General features: G+C 41.1%; 1 protein-coding gene across 2 annotated transcripts in view; it reads left to right on the top strand.

Annotated features, from left to right (window-relative positions):
• The window catches only part of LOC109929127 (SPARC (osteonectin), cwcv and kazal like domains proteoglycan 1), a 468013-nt gene that overhangs the window by 421693 nt on the left and 31057 nt on the right, over positions 1-15263 (top strand). For both annotated transcript variants that reach the window (XM_048603880.1, XM_048603879.1), the window contains one exon: positions 8797-8916. In XM_048603880.1, coding sequence (XP_048459837.1) covers positions 8797-8916 — 120 coding nt within the window. The remainder of the gene's footprint in view (positions 1-8796; positions 8917-15263) is intronic.

Raw genomic sequence — 15263 nt, 5'->3', positions numbered from 1 at the left:
GTGGGAGTCGGCGGGCTTGAAATACGTGTCGGTTTCGAGGCGGTCACCGGAGTTGGAGACAGAGAGGTCCAGGAAGGAGAGGGAGGTATCGGAGATGGTCCAGGTGAACTTGAGGTTGGGGTGAAAGGTGTTAGTAAAGTTGAACTGTTCAAACTCCTCGTGGGAGCATGAGGCAGCACTGATACAGTCATCGATGTAACGGAGGAAGAGATGGGGGATTACATTTCAAAAAACAATGATTAATGGATTTTTCCTGTAGTCCCTGTTCCTTACTTTCTCACTGCTATTTTGATGATTTTTAGTTTGTTTTGATGATTTAGTTTTTACTTCCATATAATTAATGACATAATTCAAGGGCTTTTTAAAAATAATATGAGCACCTTGCTTATCTTTACAGGAATGTTTCTGGGGATTTTGTGGGTGGAGACCACAGCACAAACTGAAATGTTTAGACATGCTTCACACATTAAAAGTTTTTTTTGTAGCATAATATTTTGAATATAACTATAGGTGAAATAATGCAGACTAATAATTGTCGTCCATTGCTTGTGGTTGAAACTGAATATTTTGTCTTGATGTTGAGAAAAAAGAAATGTACAGACTGCCAGGAGATATTTCATTCCCACGGAGACCATGTAAATATTTGTAGTCTACTTGAAAAATAGCTCTGGAAACAGCCTGAGGCACCTTGTCTTTTTTTCACATTGTCGGCTTTCTTTTCCTGCCGCTCATCCAGTACTGGACTTCAGATATACAATCTGATTCTTTAGCAATAGTGGAGAATTCCAGAGGGGAGGTGGCAAGATAGAACTGGATGTTATCTGCATATGTGTTAAAATAATACAGCATTTTTGAATTTTGCTAAGGGGCAATATGTAGATTAGAATTGGGAAGGGTTAAGGATAGATCTTTGTGGGACATCATGTGGAAACCAGAAATGAAGTAATTGCAGGTGATTCTGTGGCTACAGTTAGATAGCAAACAATGAAAGAGACACGTGCAGTGCCAGTGGAGAGACACTGCAGGAGGATGAGAAGAGGAAGTTTACCTCTGTTGCATTCAGATGGAATGTAACTTGTGACTTTGATAAAAGCTGTTTAGGTGCTGTAGCAGAGACACAAGCCTGATTAGAAGGATTCAAACATGGGTTTCCAGGAAAGATGGGCAGAGATTTGGAGGCTTGAAAAGATTAGAAGAGGAATGGGAGATTGGAGATGGAATGTTAACTTGCAAGAAAGGTGGGGTCAAGATTGTTTTAATTTTCAGGAGAGAAGTGATGACAGAAGAACAAATGGATAGAGATACAACACCTGAAAAATGAGAATCTCTGAAAATATTGGCTAATATCCAAAGGGTAGGTCTTGCGGTCAGCAGTTTAGTGATAATAGGTTCAAGGAGGAAGGAGACTGGTCACATGGACAAGATGAGCTTGGAGAAGGAGTGAGTGACGATAGCAGATGTAAGCTCAGGGCTTGAGCAGAGCGGTGGATTAGTGGAAGTTTGATGCAGTAGTTCAATGGAGGAGAGGGACACTGGCATATTATTTGAGCAGCTGGTCTTGATTTAAATGGAAGTTAAGAGTTCCTCGCATTTACTGCTGCAAGTGAGAGTGGAGGAGACAGAGGAGAAATGGATACCAACATGTTTTCGGTGAATGGGGGCTGTCTTTCCATTCCAGAATAATCCTGGAATATCGAGTAACTCTCTCAGACAAGATCTGGGCCTGATAATGTGTTTTGGACTCCAGTCTGATCTGGCAATGGATGGCTAAACTATTTGTTTGTCATATCCTTTCATGTTTGTGTTCCTTCATCTTTGGGGAACACAAAGATCAGCTATTGGAGGTCCTGCTCTGCCATTGTTATGCCTACTTTTACTACAGGTTTATATAACCTACCCAGTTACAACCATATAACCTGCCCATTGCTCAAGTCATGGTCTGTATGAACATGCCTTTGAAATGTTAATTTATAACAGTTTACACTGAAGAATATGACAAAGAGAAACTAGTTTCATGTTTACCATTTCTGGCAATCCTAACTGCCTGATTCTCAACGGACATGAAGTTTATCTTTACAGTAAATGTACGATAAAAATTCCAAATTATGCAAAGAGGTAGAGATTCTTCCTCAGAACTTTAGTTCTCTGTATTTGATTGTGCGAAATAGTAAAGGTGGGCTGTGTGGGGATAGGGCAGGGAGTAATCGTTTGCATAATGTTTCTCGGGCAATCTGTTAAATTATTTTGGAAAAAGCCATTAAATTTTCCATTTAAGTACCTAGGACTTACTTTTATATTAACGATCCTAATTAGTGTTTGAAACAGTTTATGTAACATGCTGTGTATCTTCTGCAATGCAATTGCCTCACTTAGGTTCCCATGTGGAACTCAGATTCCTACAGGATATTCAAAGTCATGGCCACTTGTTTTGAGAGGATTGTTCAGATCACCAGGTCCTGCAGCAGATGGGACATGATGTTCACTATTAAAGTTCTGAAGAATTATGTACTTACTTTAGAGACAATGTCATACAACACAGAAACAGACCCTTCAGTCCAACTCGTCCATATCGACCAGGTATCCCAAACTAGTCCCACTTGCCTGGTTTGGCCCATAACCCTCCAAAACTTTCCTATTCATGTACCTGTTCAAATATCATCACTGATTCTCAAGGTAACAGTGGCACAAGACTGACTGATATGTACAGGTTGGTGTCATCTCTGTATAATTTTGCACAGAGCTTCTTCGTGAGATTGATTGCTGGGATAAGAGAGAGCTAACCACTGAGAAGAGATTGAGTAAAATGGGACTGTATTCACTAATCTTAGAAAAATGAAAGCCAATCTCCTTAAAAATGTACAAATTCTTTGAGTTTTTGATCAGATAAATGCTGAGAGGCTCTTTTCCCTGGCTAAAGAGCCCAGGGAGATTAAGTTGATGAAAAAGGTGAAACAAACATTTACTGGAATGATTGCTGTGTTAATAAAACAGAACTGTTTTAAAGTTTGGTTTTATGATGTAACGTTGGCCCTAATTACTGATTACTGTAATTTTTAAAAAAACTTACTGTTAAGCTGTTAAATCAGACAAACCTGTGATTTAGCACTCAAGTGCTGATTTGATGCAATTTTCCTGGAGCAGTCTGGATATGTTCACTGAAGCTGCTAAGTGCATGACTAATTCACTGGCTCAGGAACTGACTAAGAGTATGCACAAGTTCTCATGCACAGGAGGTCCAATGGAGGAGATCCAGAGCAGGAATGGTGTCCTCTATCTGCTGGAGGAAAGCAGTTCACCTCATTCACTTCACTCCTGTTTCCCCCTTCCTACAATAACTCTTGCTGCTCTGACCAGCATCTCGTCCTCCTCCCATTCTTTTTATGACCAAGGGGGTGCCCTAGCAAATATTCATGGTTAGTGTTACAACAATGCCTCTGAACTCCAAAATAATCTGAACATTCTTAGCCTTTTATCTCCAAAATGTGTCTTTATTCAAAAAGAGGACTGCTACAGAGACAAAAATAACTGCAGGAATAAATTAAAACTGAAAGAACCACGGATGCTGTAAATCAGGAACAAAAACAAAGTTGCTGGAAAAACTCAGCAGGTCTGGCAGCATCTGTGAAGGAGAAAACAGTGTTAACATTTCGAGCCCAGTGACCCTTCCTCAGAACAGTCACCGGATCTGAAACATTAACTCTATTTTTTCCTTCACAGATGCTGCCAGACCTGCTGAGCTTTTCCAGCAACTTTGTTTTTGTGCAGGAATAAATTGTCTGGGTAGTTGGCTAAATTTCTGTGTGGGGCAGAAAGGATATAACACCTAAACAAAAGGTGTAAAAGAAGCTTCAGTCAGACAGGAGTACACTCTTATGACTATAAAGGTAACAAGGGGCTGATAGCAATGTGATCTACAGTAAGTCATTCCCTACAGATTATGTTCCAAATTGCAGACAGAATCTTAGCCAAAATATGTAAGTGTGAGTTGCATAGAGTTTTTTGGAGGGATTCTTGCTGTTTATTTTTATATTAAAGATGCTAATTGTTGTTTGAAACAGTTTATGTAACATGCTGTGTATCTTCTGCGATGCAATACCCTTACATAGGTTTCCACGTGCTACTCAGATTCCGACGAGATATTCTATGTCATACCAGGGAGATTTCAAACCATCTCTTACCAAACACATCTCATTAATTACCTACCCAGCCCTATGTTGTCCCGCATGTCTAAATCTGGCTCCACCTTACCTGTGCCATTCCCGGAGTAACTTACCCGATATCTGGAAAAGACCAGCACCCTTTGCATGCACACCATCTTTGAAAGGCCGTTGTGCACATGGGAAAGTTTTGGCATACGGCTGTTGCCCGTCACTGGCAAAGTATTGGCACAGCAACCACAATGCTGCGCTGTGAATAGCTCCACCCAGTTTACCTGCATTTAGCTATTTTCCATCTAAGCATTTTCTCTAAGTCAGCACCACCCCACCTCAATGCTCTTAGGATATCTGCAGTTTGTCATTGTCCAGTAGGGGAACGTCACCCACAGGCAATCCCATTGGACAAGTCTAAACATGAGCTTTTGTTGACAGACAGCAAAAGGGAAAACAAGCAAAACAAATACAGACTGCAGTTTGCCTCCACAATGCAAACCCAATGATGGCACAATGACCTTGAGGATCTGTGACGGTCTTCTGTATCCAGCTGGCATCGACTGGAACTGGATGTCAATCAGATCCTGTCTGCCTTTTGGTGCCCAGTGCAGCTGAGCTCTGTCCAACCACAAGGAGAGTTTTTTTTTCCAGCTCAATGTCCTTATCCTTCTCCTCAGAACGCTGATCCCATTTCCTCTGGCTCCTCAACATCTATCACATTGCCTCGCTGCCTACTGGGTACACCACACCAGGATGTTGCAAACACTCTGTCTGGAGTATACTGAAGCGGCCATCCTCCACACTGCCCAAGCTGTGAAAATACGTCTTCAGCAGCTCAACCATCTAGGTTACATTACATCCAAATGAGAACACCTTTTGTTCACCAACCCCCTTCTCATCCCAGATCCACCTCAACCATTGCATTCATTAGAGTCTGTCATCACACTTACATCATACATGCTCCCCTTATCCCACACACCCTTGGAAGTTCCACAAATGATGGGATGCTTTCGCTCGACATTTACGCTCTAAGTCATTGCCACTAACTCCTGCATCACTGGGATGACAATATTAGTTTTTCCAGCACCAGTAATATGGTGCCATCTGCCTTTGACCAACATGTTACCATCAGCACATTAATGCTGCTTGCTTTGCACTTTGGCAAAGAAATGTTTACATTACAAATGATGTATGCCTGGACTTCGGAAATACACATTTCATGTATTTGCCTTTCAACGTCCCAACATCCAGCAGATCTCGCACTTTTTCCTATGCCTCTTGCCCCACTTCCCAACCAGCTATGAATCTCCCACTCCTCTGGGCAGCTGCTCATACAGGCTCCCCTTGTACCATCTATAACCACCATGGACTGACCCCAGGTCTGTATTGATCCCAGACCCTTGATCAGCTTCAATCAACAACCCCAAGATATACCTGACTAGAGCCTTACTTCTGTCTTTGCAGCTCCCTGACTGATGGTACATGACTCCCATGACTGTTGCTGCTGCAGAATGAAACATTTCCCACACCCTAGGCAGTATACGGAGAGGTGCCCTGACTGTGAGCATCCCAAGTTGATAACTGACCCGTGGTCAAGCCTCTGGACTGTGTCCCTCAGTTAACGGTATTGGGACAACCTGACCTCCATCTGTGCCCCATCCCTTGCCCTGACTGGTTTAAAGACTAGCCCTAACCAAATTTTTGACGTCGCCAATCAGTTGAATAAAGCTGGCACCTTCTGTAAGTGTTAGTGTGCCGTACATCAAATATTCCACCTTACCCCCAATCCCCTGGGCCCCACACCAGACAGATCCCTAATGACAAGAAGGTCATCTTATGTCTATGTAAAATAGCATGACAGCACGGCAGTACTGAGAGACTTTGACTCTGACTGAGCCGCCAACGCGCCAACAGGCATTGGCAATACACAGATGCTGGAAACATGCAGGTAGATGCTAAGTGGACAAACGCTAAGAGAGACAGTGAGCAACCCAGAGATGCAGCCTAGTCCACTCTGGATGCCTGTCACTATTTACAAAGTGTCTTTGCAGCTATATTCCAATGCTGGTCACTGGTGCACCCTACAATGCAAGTCTGTTATTCGTCCTGAGGGGTTAGTAAATGCAACTGCCTATGGATGAGGGGTGCAAGTGACTAGTGTCCATTGATCATGCCCAGAAATACTGTGTGCTGTTGAACAACATGGCGAGCCTTACAGCCAGTTGCAGGTATCCGCTCTGACTTGAAATGTCTCAAGTTAGATTGTTCAGTGTGTTTGGTAAGTTAGGAAGCTGAATATTAATGAAATGAGTTGTGATGTTAATAAAGGTTTTAAAAAGCTATAAACCCTCTTAATTGTTACCTCACTGCTGGCTGGCGAGAAACTTGCCTCACTCAAAGCATAAAAGATGCAACTTCACCATAGTTCACACCGCTTAGACCCCAAAAATATTCTGCCCATTTTGTGTTTATCACTTTGAAGAATACAAAAGATAGTGATTAAAAAGCCGCTTGCAACTCTCCCATTTTGAGAGTTGGAGGTCAACTAGCTAGCTGCCAGACCGTAGGATGACCATCTCTCACTGAGAGCGGCAAACCAGGATTAAAAAAAAGAATCAGCACAAAGGGATTTCAATCAGTCCACAGAACAAAAAATCAACTATTCACATGGCAACCAGTAACCTCTGCTGCAATGACCACAATGTTCAACAATCCACTCTTAATGAACAATACAGAAACTGATTTGTATATTTGACATTTTTTCAAATATTATCTTTTTGGACTCATCGTTTATTTCCAATCTGTGAGTATGTGTCTTGTGTTACTAATTCCTTTCATGTTGAGTAATTAATAAACTCACTGCTTCTGAGCTGATTTTGTCAATTGAGGATGTCTAAGAAAGCAAAATTAACTGTAAAGGTAAATTTGCAAAGACTGTAAAAGCAGACTGTAAGAGCTTGTAGAGGTATGTAATAAGGAAAAGATTAGTAAGGAAAAATGTAACCTCTTACAGTCTGAAACAGGAGAATGGTAGTAGAAAACAAGGAATTTAAAGAGCAATTCACAATATCTTCACAGAAGACACAAAAAAAAGAAGTGAAAGGGAAGCAAGGTTCCTTTGAGAAGGAGAAATTGAAGCAGATTTGAATTAATGAAAAGTGCTGGAGAAATTAATAGGACTGAAAGTTGATAAATGCCCAGAACCTGATAATCTGCATTCCACAGTAGTAAAGAAAATGGCCATGGAAAATAGTGGGTGTGTTGGTTGTCACCATCTGAAATTTTGTAGATTCTGGAAGTCCCAGCTGACTGAGAATGACAAATGTAACCCCACTGCTTAAAAGGTGGAGGAGGGAGAAAACTGGGAATTATAGACCAGTTAGCATAACATTGGGAGTAAGGAAAACGGTGGAGTCAATTATAAAGGACGTGATAATAGGACAGTGAAAAAATACCAATGATATTACACAGAGTCAATGGATTCGTGAAAGGAAGGTCATGTTTGACAGACCTACTAGTTTTATTTTGAAGATGTAGCTAGTAGAATAGATGAGGCAGTGCCAGTAGATGTATTGTCTTTGGATTTTCAGCCTATGTGTGAAAAAAGTTACTACTCAGGTCCTTCTTAAATCTTTCCCCTCTCATCTTTAACCTATGCCATCTAATTTTGGACTCTCCCACAGTAGGAAAAAGACCCTAGCTATTCACCCCATCTATGCCCATCATGATTTTATGAACTTTTATAAGGCCACCCTTCAGCATCCAAAGCTTAAGGGAATAAAGCCCCAGCCTATTCAGCCTTTCCCTATAACTCAAACCCTCTAATCCCAGTACCATCTTTGTAAAACTTTTCTGCACCCTCTCAAGTTTAACAACATCCTTGCTATCGAAGGATGTCCAGAGTTGTACGTAGTAGTCTAAAAGTGGCCTCACCAATGTCCTATATAGCTGCATCATAACTCCCAACTCCCATACTCAATGTTCTGACCAATGAAGGCAAGTGTGCCAAACGCCTTCTTCACTGTCTACCTACTACTCCACTTTCAAGGAACTATGCACCTGCACCCCCAGGTCTCTTTGTTCAGCAACACTCCCCAGAGCCTTACCATTAACTGTATAAGTCCTGCCCTTGTTTGCTGAACCAAAATGCAACACCTCATATTTATCTAAATTAAACTCCACCTGCCACTCCTTGGTCCATTGACCCTGATCAGGGCCCTGTTCTGCTCTGAGATAATGTTCTTCACTGTCCACGACACCACCTATTTTGGTGTCATCTGCAAACTTACTAACCATACTTCCTGTTCACATCCAAATTATTTATATAAATGACAAAAAGCAGGAGACCCAGCACCAATCCATGTGGCACACTGCTAGTCACAGGCCTCCAGTCCAAAAAGTAACTTTTTATCACCATCCTCCGTCTCCTATCTTCAAACCAATTTTTGTATCTAATTGGCTAGCTCACCTGAATTCCTTGTGATATATCCTTACTAACTAGTCCATCATCCAGAACCTTGTCAAACAATTTCTTTAGTCTTATGATATTATGCCTAAGTGCACGAGGTGGATTTGTTTTAATATAGCCTCTATAAATACATTTACTGCTCCAAACATGTATTTGTTTTCATCTGTTGTTTGACAGTGTGCAATGAGAAAGAGCTGAGGAATCTCGCTTCCAGGCTGAAAGACTGGTTCGGGGCTTTACATGCTGATGCCAACCAAGATGTAAAACTTAAATCAGTCAAGCAATCGGAGCAGAGCCGTAAGTAAGCCTCTTCACACGAGTTACTATCAACTGAAATTAACTCGCTAACAAAGGAAAACAGGTAATGTTAATAGTCAATCAAAAATATTGTTACAAGTTATAAGGAATTTTAGTTTTGTGCTGAAATTGGGGATCCTCCCACCTTTTTTCTAAAACTATAAGTACAAAAGTTTTACATGAAAGAGGCTTAGAATACTTTTATGTTCCAGTTTAATACTGGTACAAAGTGACTTTTATGTTCTGCAATGCAAATTAACTATGAAGCCATAAGCTGACACCAAAATGCAATGGAATAAGAGTCACTCTTCCAAACCCAAACAGTAGATTTAACAGTAAAATTACAGAATCAGTGTGAATCAAAACTTTTTAAAACAATCTTATTTTTGCAAGATGCATAAACCTTTGCTTTAACTGCCATCTGTGACCCTGAATTTCTGAACTTCATACTATTATCATTTCTGTCCAGTATCAAGTTTAAAAACAGATGTTTTGACAGAAATAGAGACAGGTAACTATAATGTAACAGAGGTTGAATCCAACCAATACCATTTGAATTGAAGTTTTCAATCTTTGCTGGTTGCATTTTCCTATACAAAATAAGAATGGAAAGTATTGAAGTTAATCATTTAAATCTGATTTGATGGTTTTTCAGAACTGAAGACATTTGAAGAGTCCAATTGGACTGGAAATATTAACTCTCTTTCTCTTTTCACAAAGGCTACCAGGCCGGCTGCATTTTTCCAGCATTTTCTGTTTTTGTTTCAGGCTTCCAGCATCCACAGTATTTTACTTTAAATTGAAAGGGATCAACACAGTTTTTAGTGAATCAATGCAACAGTCTCATTTAAGAGTGAGAATAGAATGGCCTTCGTTTGCAGTTAGGTTTTTTTCCTAAAGCCGAGGTTAAGGCTGATTGTTTGAATTGATCATTCCTGTAGTGAGTGCCAACACTAAAATTAACCAATTGAATGTCCCTTTACAATGAAATATAACAGTGGTTCATTGGCTAACAATGACATCCAATGTAATCTGAACAAAAATCACAAAAATTAAATTAAAACTTTGCTTTTTCAACATCTGCAACATAATGTTAGATAAACTGGGGTGAATGTTCCCTGACCAAAACAACATGCAAAACATGCCAGCCTAGTGCCAAATGGTGTGGTCCATTTTGAGAACAAGCCTCAATAGTATTCTGTATACTAAGCAAATCAGTCAGCGTCTGCAGAAAGAAAGAGTAAATTTATCAGTTCTCTGTATCTCTCCCTATATGCTGTCAGACATGCTGAACATTCCCAACCTCTTGTGTTTTAATTTGAGATTTACAGTACTACGCTTTTGTCTAAATCATATTGAGTCATTCAGTTGTGGCTGGAAATCAATTTTTATTTGGTAGAACAGCTACCCAATAATAATTGAGAGTATCTAGAGTTTACACCCAGCTCAGCTCTGCCCAAAACCTTCAGTCAATTCTTGGAAGTTCCAAAACATCCTGATCATCATTTTAAATGGACCAAAGTCCTGACTTAGAGATTACTTCCTCAGGCTGTAGATTCAGTGAAACTTCATTGTAGTCACATCTCATTTTCTGGATGCCACCATCCCATTTTCAGCTGTCTACTGGTGGGGTACGAGAGTGGGGTGGGTCATGCATCCACTGAGCCTTACACCCCTGGCCTCTTGGGCCCTGATCTCACAGTGGTAATGACACTGAAGCTGTCATTATTTACCATCATGCAGCAGCATTAGGTGCCATTCTATGCACAGAATAATGTGGAAATCTAGAAGTTGCTGTCATTAACTCTGTGCTTCTCCAGAGGGTGTACTGTTGAGATTCACGTAGTTTGTAATCAATTGGAAATCAGTCAAACTAGTGAAAACTTTCACTGTGCACCATTAACTATGAATCTCTTGATAGAATACACCTTGTTGAATTCGGTGTAACTGGTTTTTAACTGCATCTTAAGTTCAGAATTTCTGCTGAATACTCCTGCTAGCCCTTAAAAACTTATTTTGTGCTTATTTAAATTTCATATCTTTATAGGATATACAAATTCCATATGTTTAAAATTTAAGTTTATAGCATTTAATCTTCTTTATTTTTGTAATACAATCATAATTACTTGTCCCCAACAGACAGCATGTTTCGGTGAAGATATCTTCACTCAACTGCAGATCTCTAACATATTGTTCTTCTTGGAGATTAAAATGGGAGAATGAATCACTGAACACTATGTGGATATGGACTGTTGCTGAGTATTCATCTCTCATCCTCCATCTCCCTTGTCTTCTGACATCTTCTTTGTGGTCTGTGCTCATTCACCCAGTTATTCTACTTTCCAAGGGGAATGCCTATTACTACGTCCATTAGAAAAAGCAATTGAATCACAGAATTTTTACTTATAGAAGAAAACTGTTTGGCACATTGTATGAACCAGCAATTCTTCAGATGAGCAACTCAGCTAATGCCTTTTGCATACACTCATCCCCACAACCTTACACTTCCTTCCTTAGTCACAGAATTTCTCTGTTGTGCTCACCTTGAAATCAAGATAGAGTCCTTCAGCACTTAGCAAGCTACTTCCTACAGACTCTGGCAACATTAAGGAATGCTGGTATTCACCAACACCTCTACAGTGTAGCCACAGCAAATGGAAATCCATCAGTAATCAATCTGAAAGTAGGTGATAATCACTTTAAGTAACAGTGTACTTCCTGCTGCTGATTACATGTTTGGCTGTGTCTGATTGAGACATGGCGTTAGCGACAGCGTTGAGCTCCAAAGTAGCAATGCTGGAATCAAACTACAGTCATGACCTCACAACTCTCTGTACTTGCAGCAGAAGTTATCTGCTGATGGGGTAAAAACCCTTACCAAGATGGTATCTGACATGACTCTCCCCATCTGTGGCGCCACAGATGCCATGCTGAATCTTGTAAGGCCACCCATAATGCTCTAAAGTCCGAACTCTGTTGCTCTCAATTTTGTTCCTGTTGTCTGAAAGATAACTGTTACTCAAGACATAAGAAAATTTCCTTGATCTTTTGTTGTTTATGTCATATAAATATATTTGTTTACCTGTGATTATAGACAAAGCTTTTCATTAGCATCTGATTCAAAGAAGTAGCAGCCGTGGTGTCCAGACCAAATATGGCACCTTTCCCAGTTATGTTTTATCTAGGCTTAGTGCATTGTAATTTAGCACTGGTGAGTAGAAATAAGAGTTCCAGTCTTTGAACATGATGTTGACATCCACAAGTGTGCTCACATCTGGTAAGATTGGAGTGGTGAGCTCCTATTTCTTCTGACAGTATTTAATGACTCGAGGAGAGATGGGTAAGAGGGTGAGGGATATGGGAGACTGGATATGGGAGAGAGCTTAAGGTGAAGGAACCCCAAGGGGGCCATGATGATTATATGATAGAATTCACCTTGCAAGTTGAGAGGGAGAAGGTTGAATCAGATGTAATTGTGTAATGATTGAGCAAAAGTGACTACAAAAATGAGGGAGGAGCTGGCCAGAGTTGACTGGAAGGGTAGCCTGGTAGGGAAGATGTTGGAACAGCAATGTAATTCAGGAGGCACAACAGAAATCCATCCCAAGGAAAAAGAAACATACTAAAGGGAGGATGAGGCAATCATGGCTGTCAAGGGAAGTCAGGGACAGCATAAAAGCAGAAGAAAAAGCACACAATGTGACAAAGATTAGTGGGAAGCCAAAGGATTGGGAAGCCTTTAAAAAACCAGCAGAGGATGAGTTAAAAAAAAAAGCAATAAGAGGGGAGAAGGTGAAATATGAGGGTCAGCCAGCTAGCTACTAATGTAAAAGAATATTGAAAGAGTTTTTCTTAGATATCTAAAAGGTTAGAGAGAGGCAAGACTAGACATTGGACCACTAATGCAGTAGTAAAGGGGAACAAAGAAATGGCAGAGGAACTAAACAGGTACTTTGCATCAGTTTTCACAGTGGAAGACACCAGCAGCAGGCCAGAATTTCAGGAGAGTTGGGGGCGGAGGTGATTGCAGTGACCATCATTAAGGAGAAGATGCTGGGGAAGCTGAAGGTTCTGAAGGTGGATACATTACCCAAACCAGATGGACTACACCACAGAGTTCCAATTGGGATAGCTGAGGAGATTGTAGAAGCATTAATGTTGATATTTCAGGAATGATTGGAGTCAGGGAACGTCCCAAAGATCTGAAATACAGCTAATGTAACACCTCTGTTTAAGAAGGGAGGGAGGCAGAAGATTAGCCCGACCTCAGTCATTAATAAAATTTTAGTGTCCTTTATTAAGGATGAGATTGTGGAGTACTTAGAAGCGCATTGTAGAGTCATAGAGTGATAAAGCATGGAAAAAGGTCCTTTGGCCCAAACTGGTCCATGCAGACCAAGGTGCCCACACAGTTAGTTCCAATTGCCCACATTTGGTCCATATCCTCTAAACCCTTCTCATCCACGCACTTATCCAAATGTTTTTTAAATGTTACTATTGTACCTGCCTCAACCACATTCTCCGGCAGCCCATTCCGTATACACACCACTCTCTGTGTGAAGAAGTTGCCCCTCAGGTCCTTCTTAAATCTATCCCCTCTCAACGTAAATCTATGCCCTCTAGTTTTCAATTCCCTGTCCCTGGGCAAAAACACTCATCCTATCTATGTCCCTCCTGATTTTATACACCTCAATAAGGTCACTCTTCATTCTCCTACGTTCCAAGGAATGAAGTCCTATCCTGGCCAACCTCTCCCTATAACTCAGGCCTACTAAGTCCTGGCAACATCCTCATACATCTTCTTTGTACACTTTCCAGTTTAACTATGTCTTTCCCATAACAGGGTGACCAAAACTGTACACAATACTCCAGGTGCGGCCTCACCAATGACTTATACAACTGTAACATAACATCCCAACTCCTACACTCAATGCCTCAGCCGATGAAGGCCAGCATGCTAAATGCCTTCTTCACCATTCTGTCCATCTGTGACGCCCCTTTCAACGAACTATGTACTTGTACTCCTAGGTCCCTCTGTTCCACAACACTCCTCAGGACCTTACCATTTACTGTATAAGTCCTACCTTGGTTTAACTTTCCAAAGTGCAACGCCTCACACTTAACTGTATTGAATTGCATTTGCCAGTCCTCAGCCCACTTCCCCATCTGATCAAGATCCCTCTAATTTTTGATAACCTTCTTCACTATCAATGATACCTCCTAATTTTGTAGCATCCGCAAACTTACTCATCTTGCCTTGTATATTCAGTTGGTCCCAGCACCGACCGCTATGGCACACCACTAGTCTCAGGCCTCCAGTCCAAGAAACAACCTTCAACCATCACCCTCTGCTTCCAACCATTGAGCCAATTTTGAATCCAATTAGCTCGCTCTCCCTGGATCCCATGTTACTTAACTTTCATGACTAGCCTGCCGTGCAGGACCATATAGATAACATCCACTGCCCTACCCTCACCATCCTCTTGGTTATCTCGTCAAAAAACTCTAAAAGATTCGTTAGACATGACTTCCTACATAAATCCATGCTGACCATCCCAAATCAGGCCTTGACTATCCAAATGTTGGTTGATCCTGTCCCTCAGTATCCTCTCCAATAACTTGCCTACCACTGATGTCAGGCTCACTGGCCTGTAGTTCCCCGGCTTGTCTTTGCTACTTTTCTTAAACAATGGAACAGCATTAGCCATCCTCCAGTCTTCTGGAACTTCATCAGTGGCTAAAGATGAAGCAAAAATCTCTGCAAGGGCCTTTGCAATTTTTTCTCTAGCCTCCCACAACATGTGGGCTGAACTTGATCAGGCCCAGGGGATTTATCCAGCTTAATGTGCTTTAAGACTGCAAACATTGCCTCTCTGGTCATGTGTATGTGGTCCAAAACGTCCCCACTCTTTTCCCTTATTTTCTTGGCATCCATGATTCTCCCCTAAGTAAACACTGAGGAGAAATATTCATTAAAAATCTCCAACTAACACTTCTGCCTTTTGTCCAACCTCGTTTCCTAAGAGGAGGTCCAATGTTGCACCCTCGCAAGAAGGGTCCTCTACATATTGATTTAGGAAAATTTCTTGGATACATTTGACAAATTCCACCCCGTCCGGGCCTTTTACACTTTGGGCGACCCAGTCATTACAGGGGAAATTAAAATCTCCAACCAATACTACTCTATAATTCCTACTGGTATCTGCAATCTCTCTGCACATCTGCTCCTCTAGTACCTGCTGGCTATTTGGGGATCTATAATAAAGTCCCAACAGAGTGACCATCCCCTTCTTGTTTCTAAGTTCTAACCATATGGCCTCATTTGATGATTTCCTTAAGAATATCCT

The sequence above is a fragment of the Rhincodon typus genome, chromosome 12 (assembly GCF_021869965.1).
Source record: "Rhincodon typus isolate 14 chromosome 12, sRhiTyp1.1, whole genome shotgun sequence".
NCBI lineage: Eukaryota > Metazoa > Chordata > Chondrichthyes > Orectolobiformes > Rhincodontidae > Rhincodon > Rhincodon typus.
This window is presented reverse-complemented; position numbering and strand designations above follow the sequence as displayed.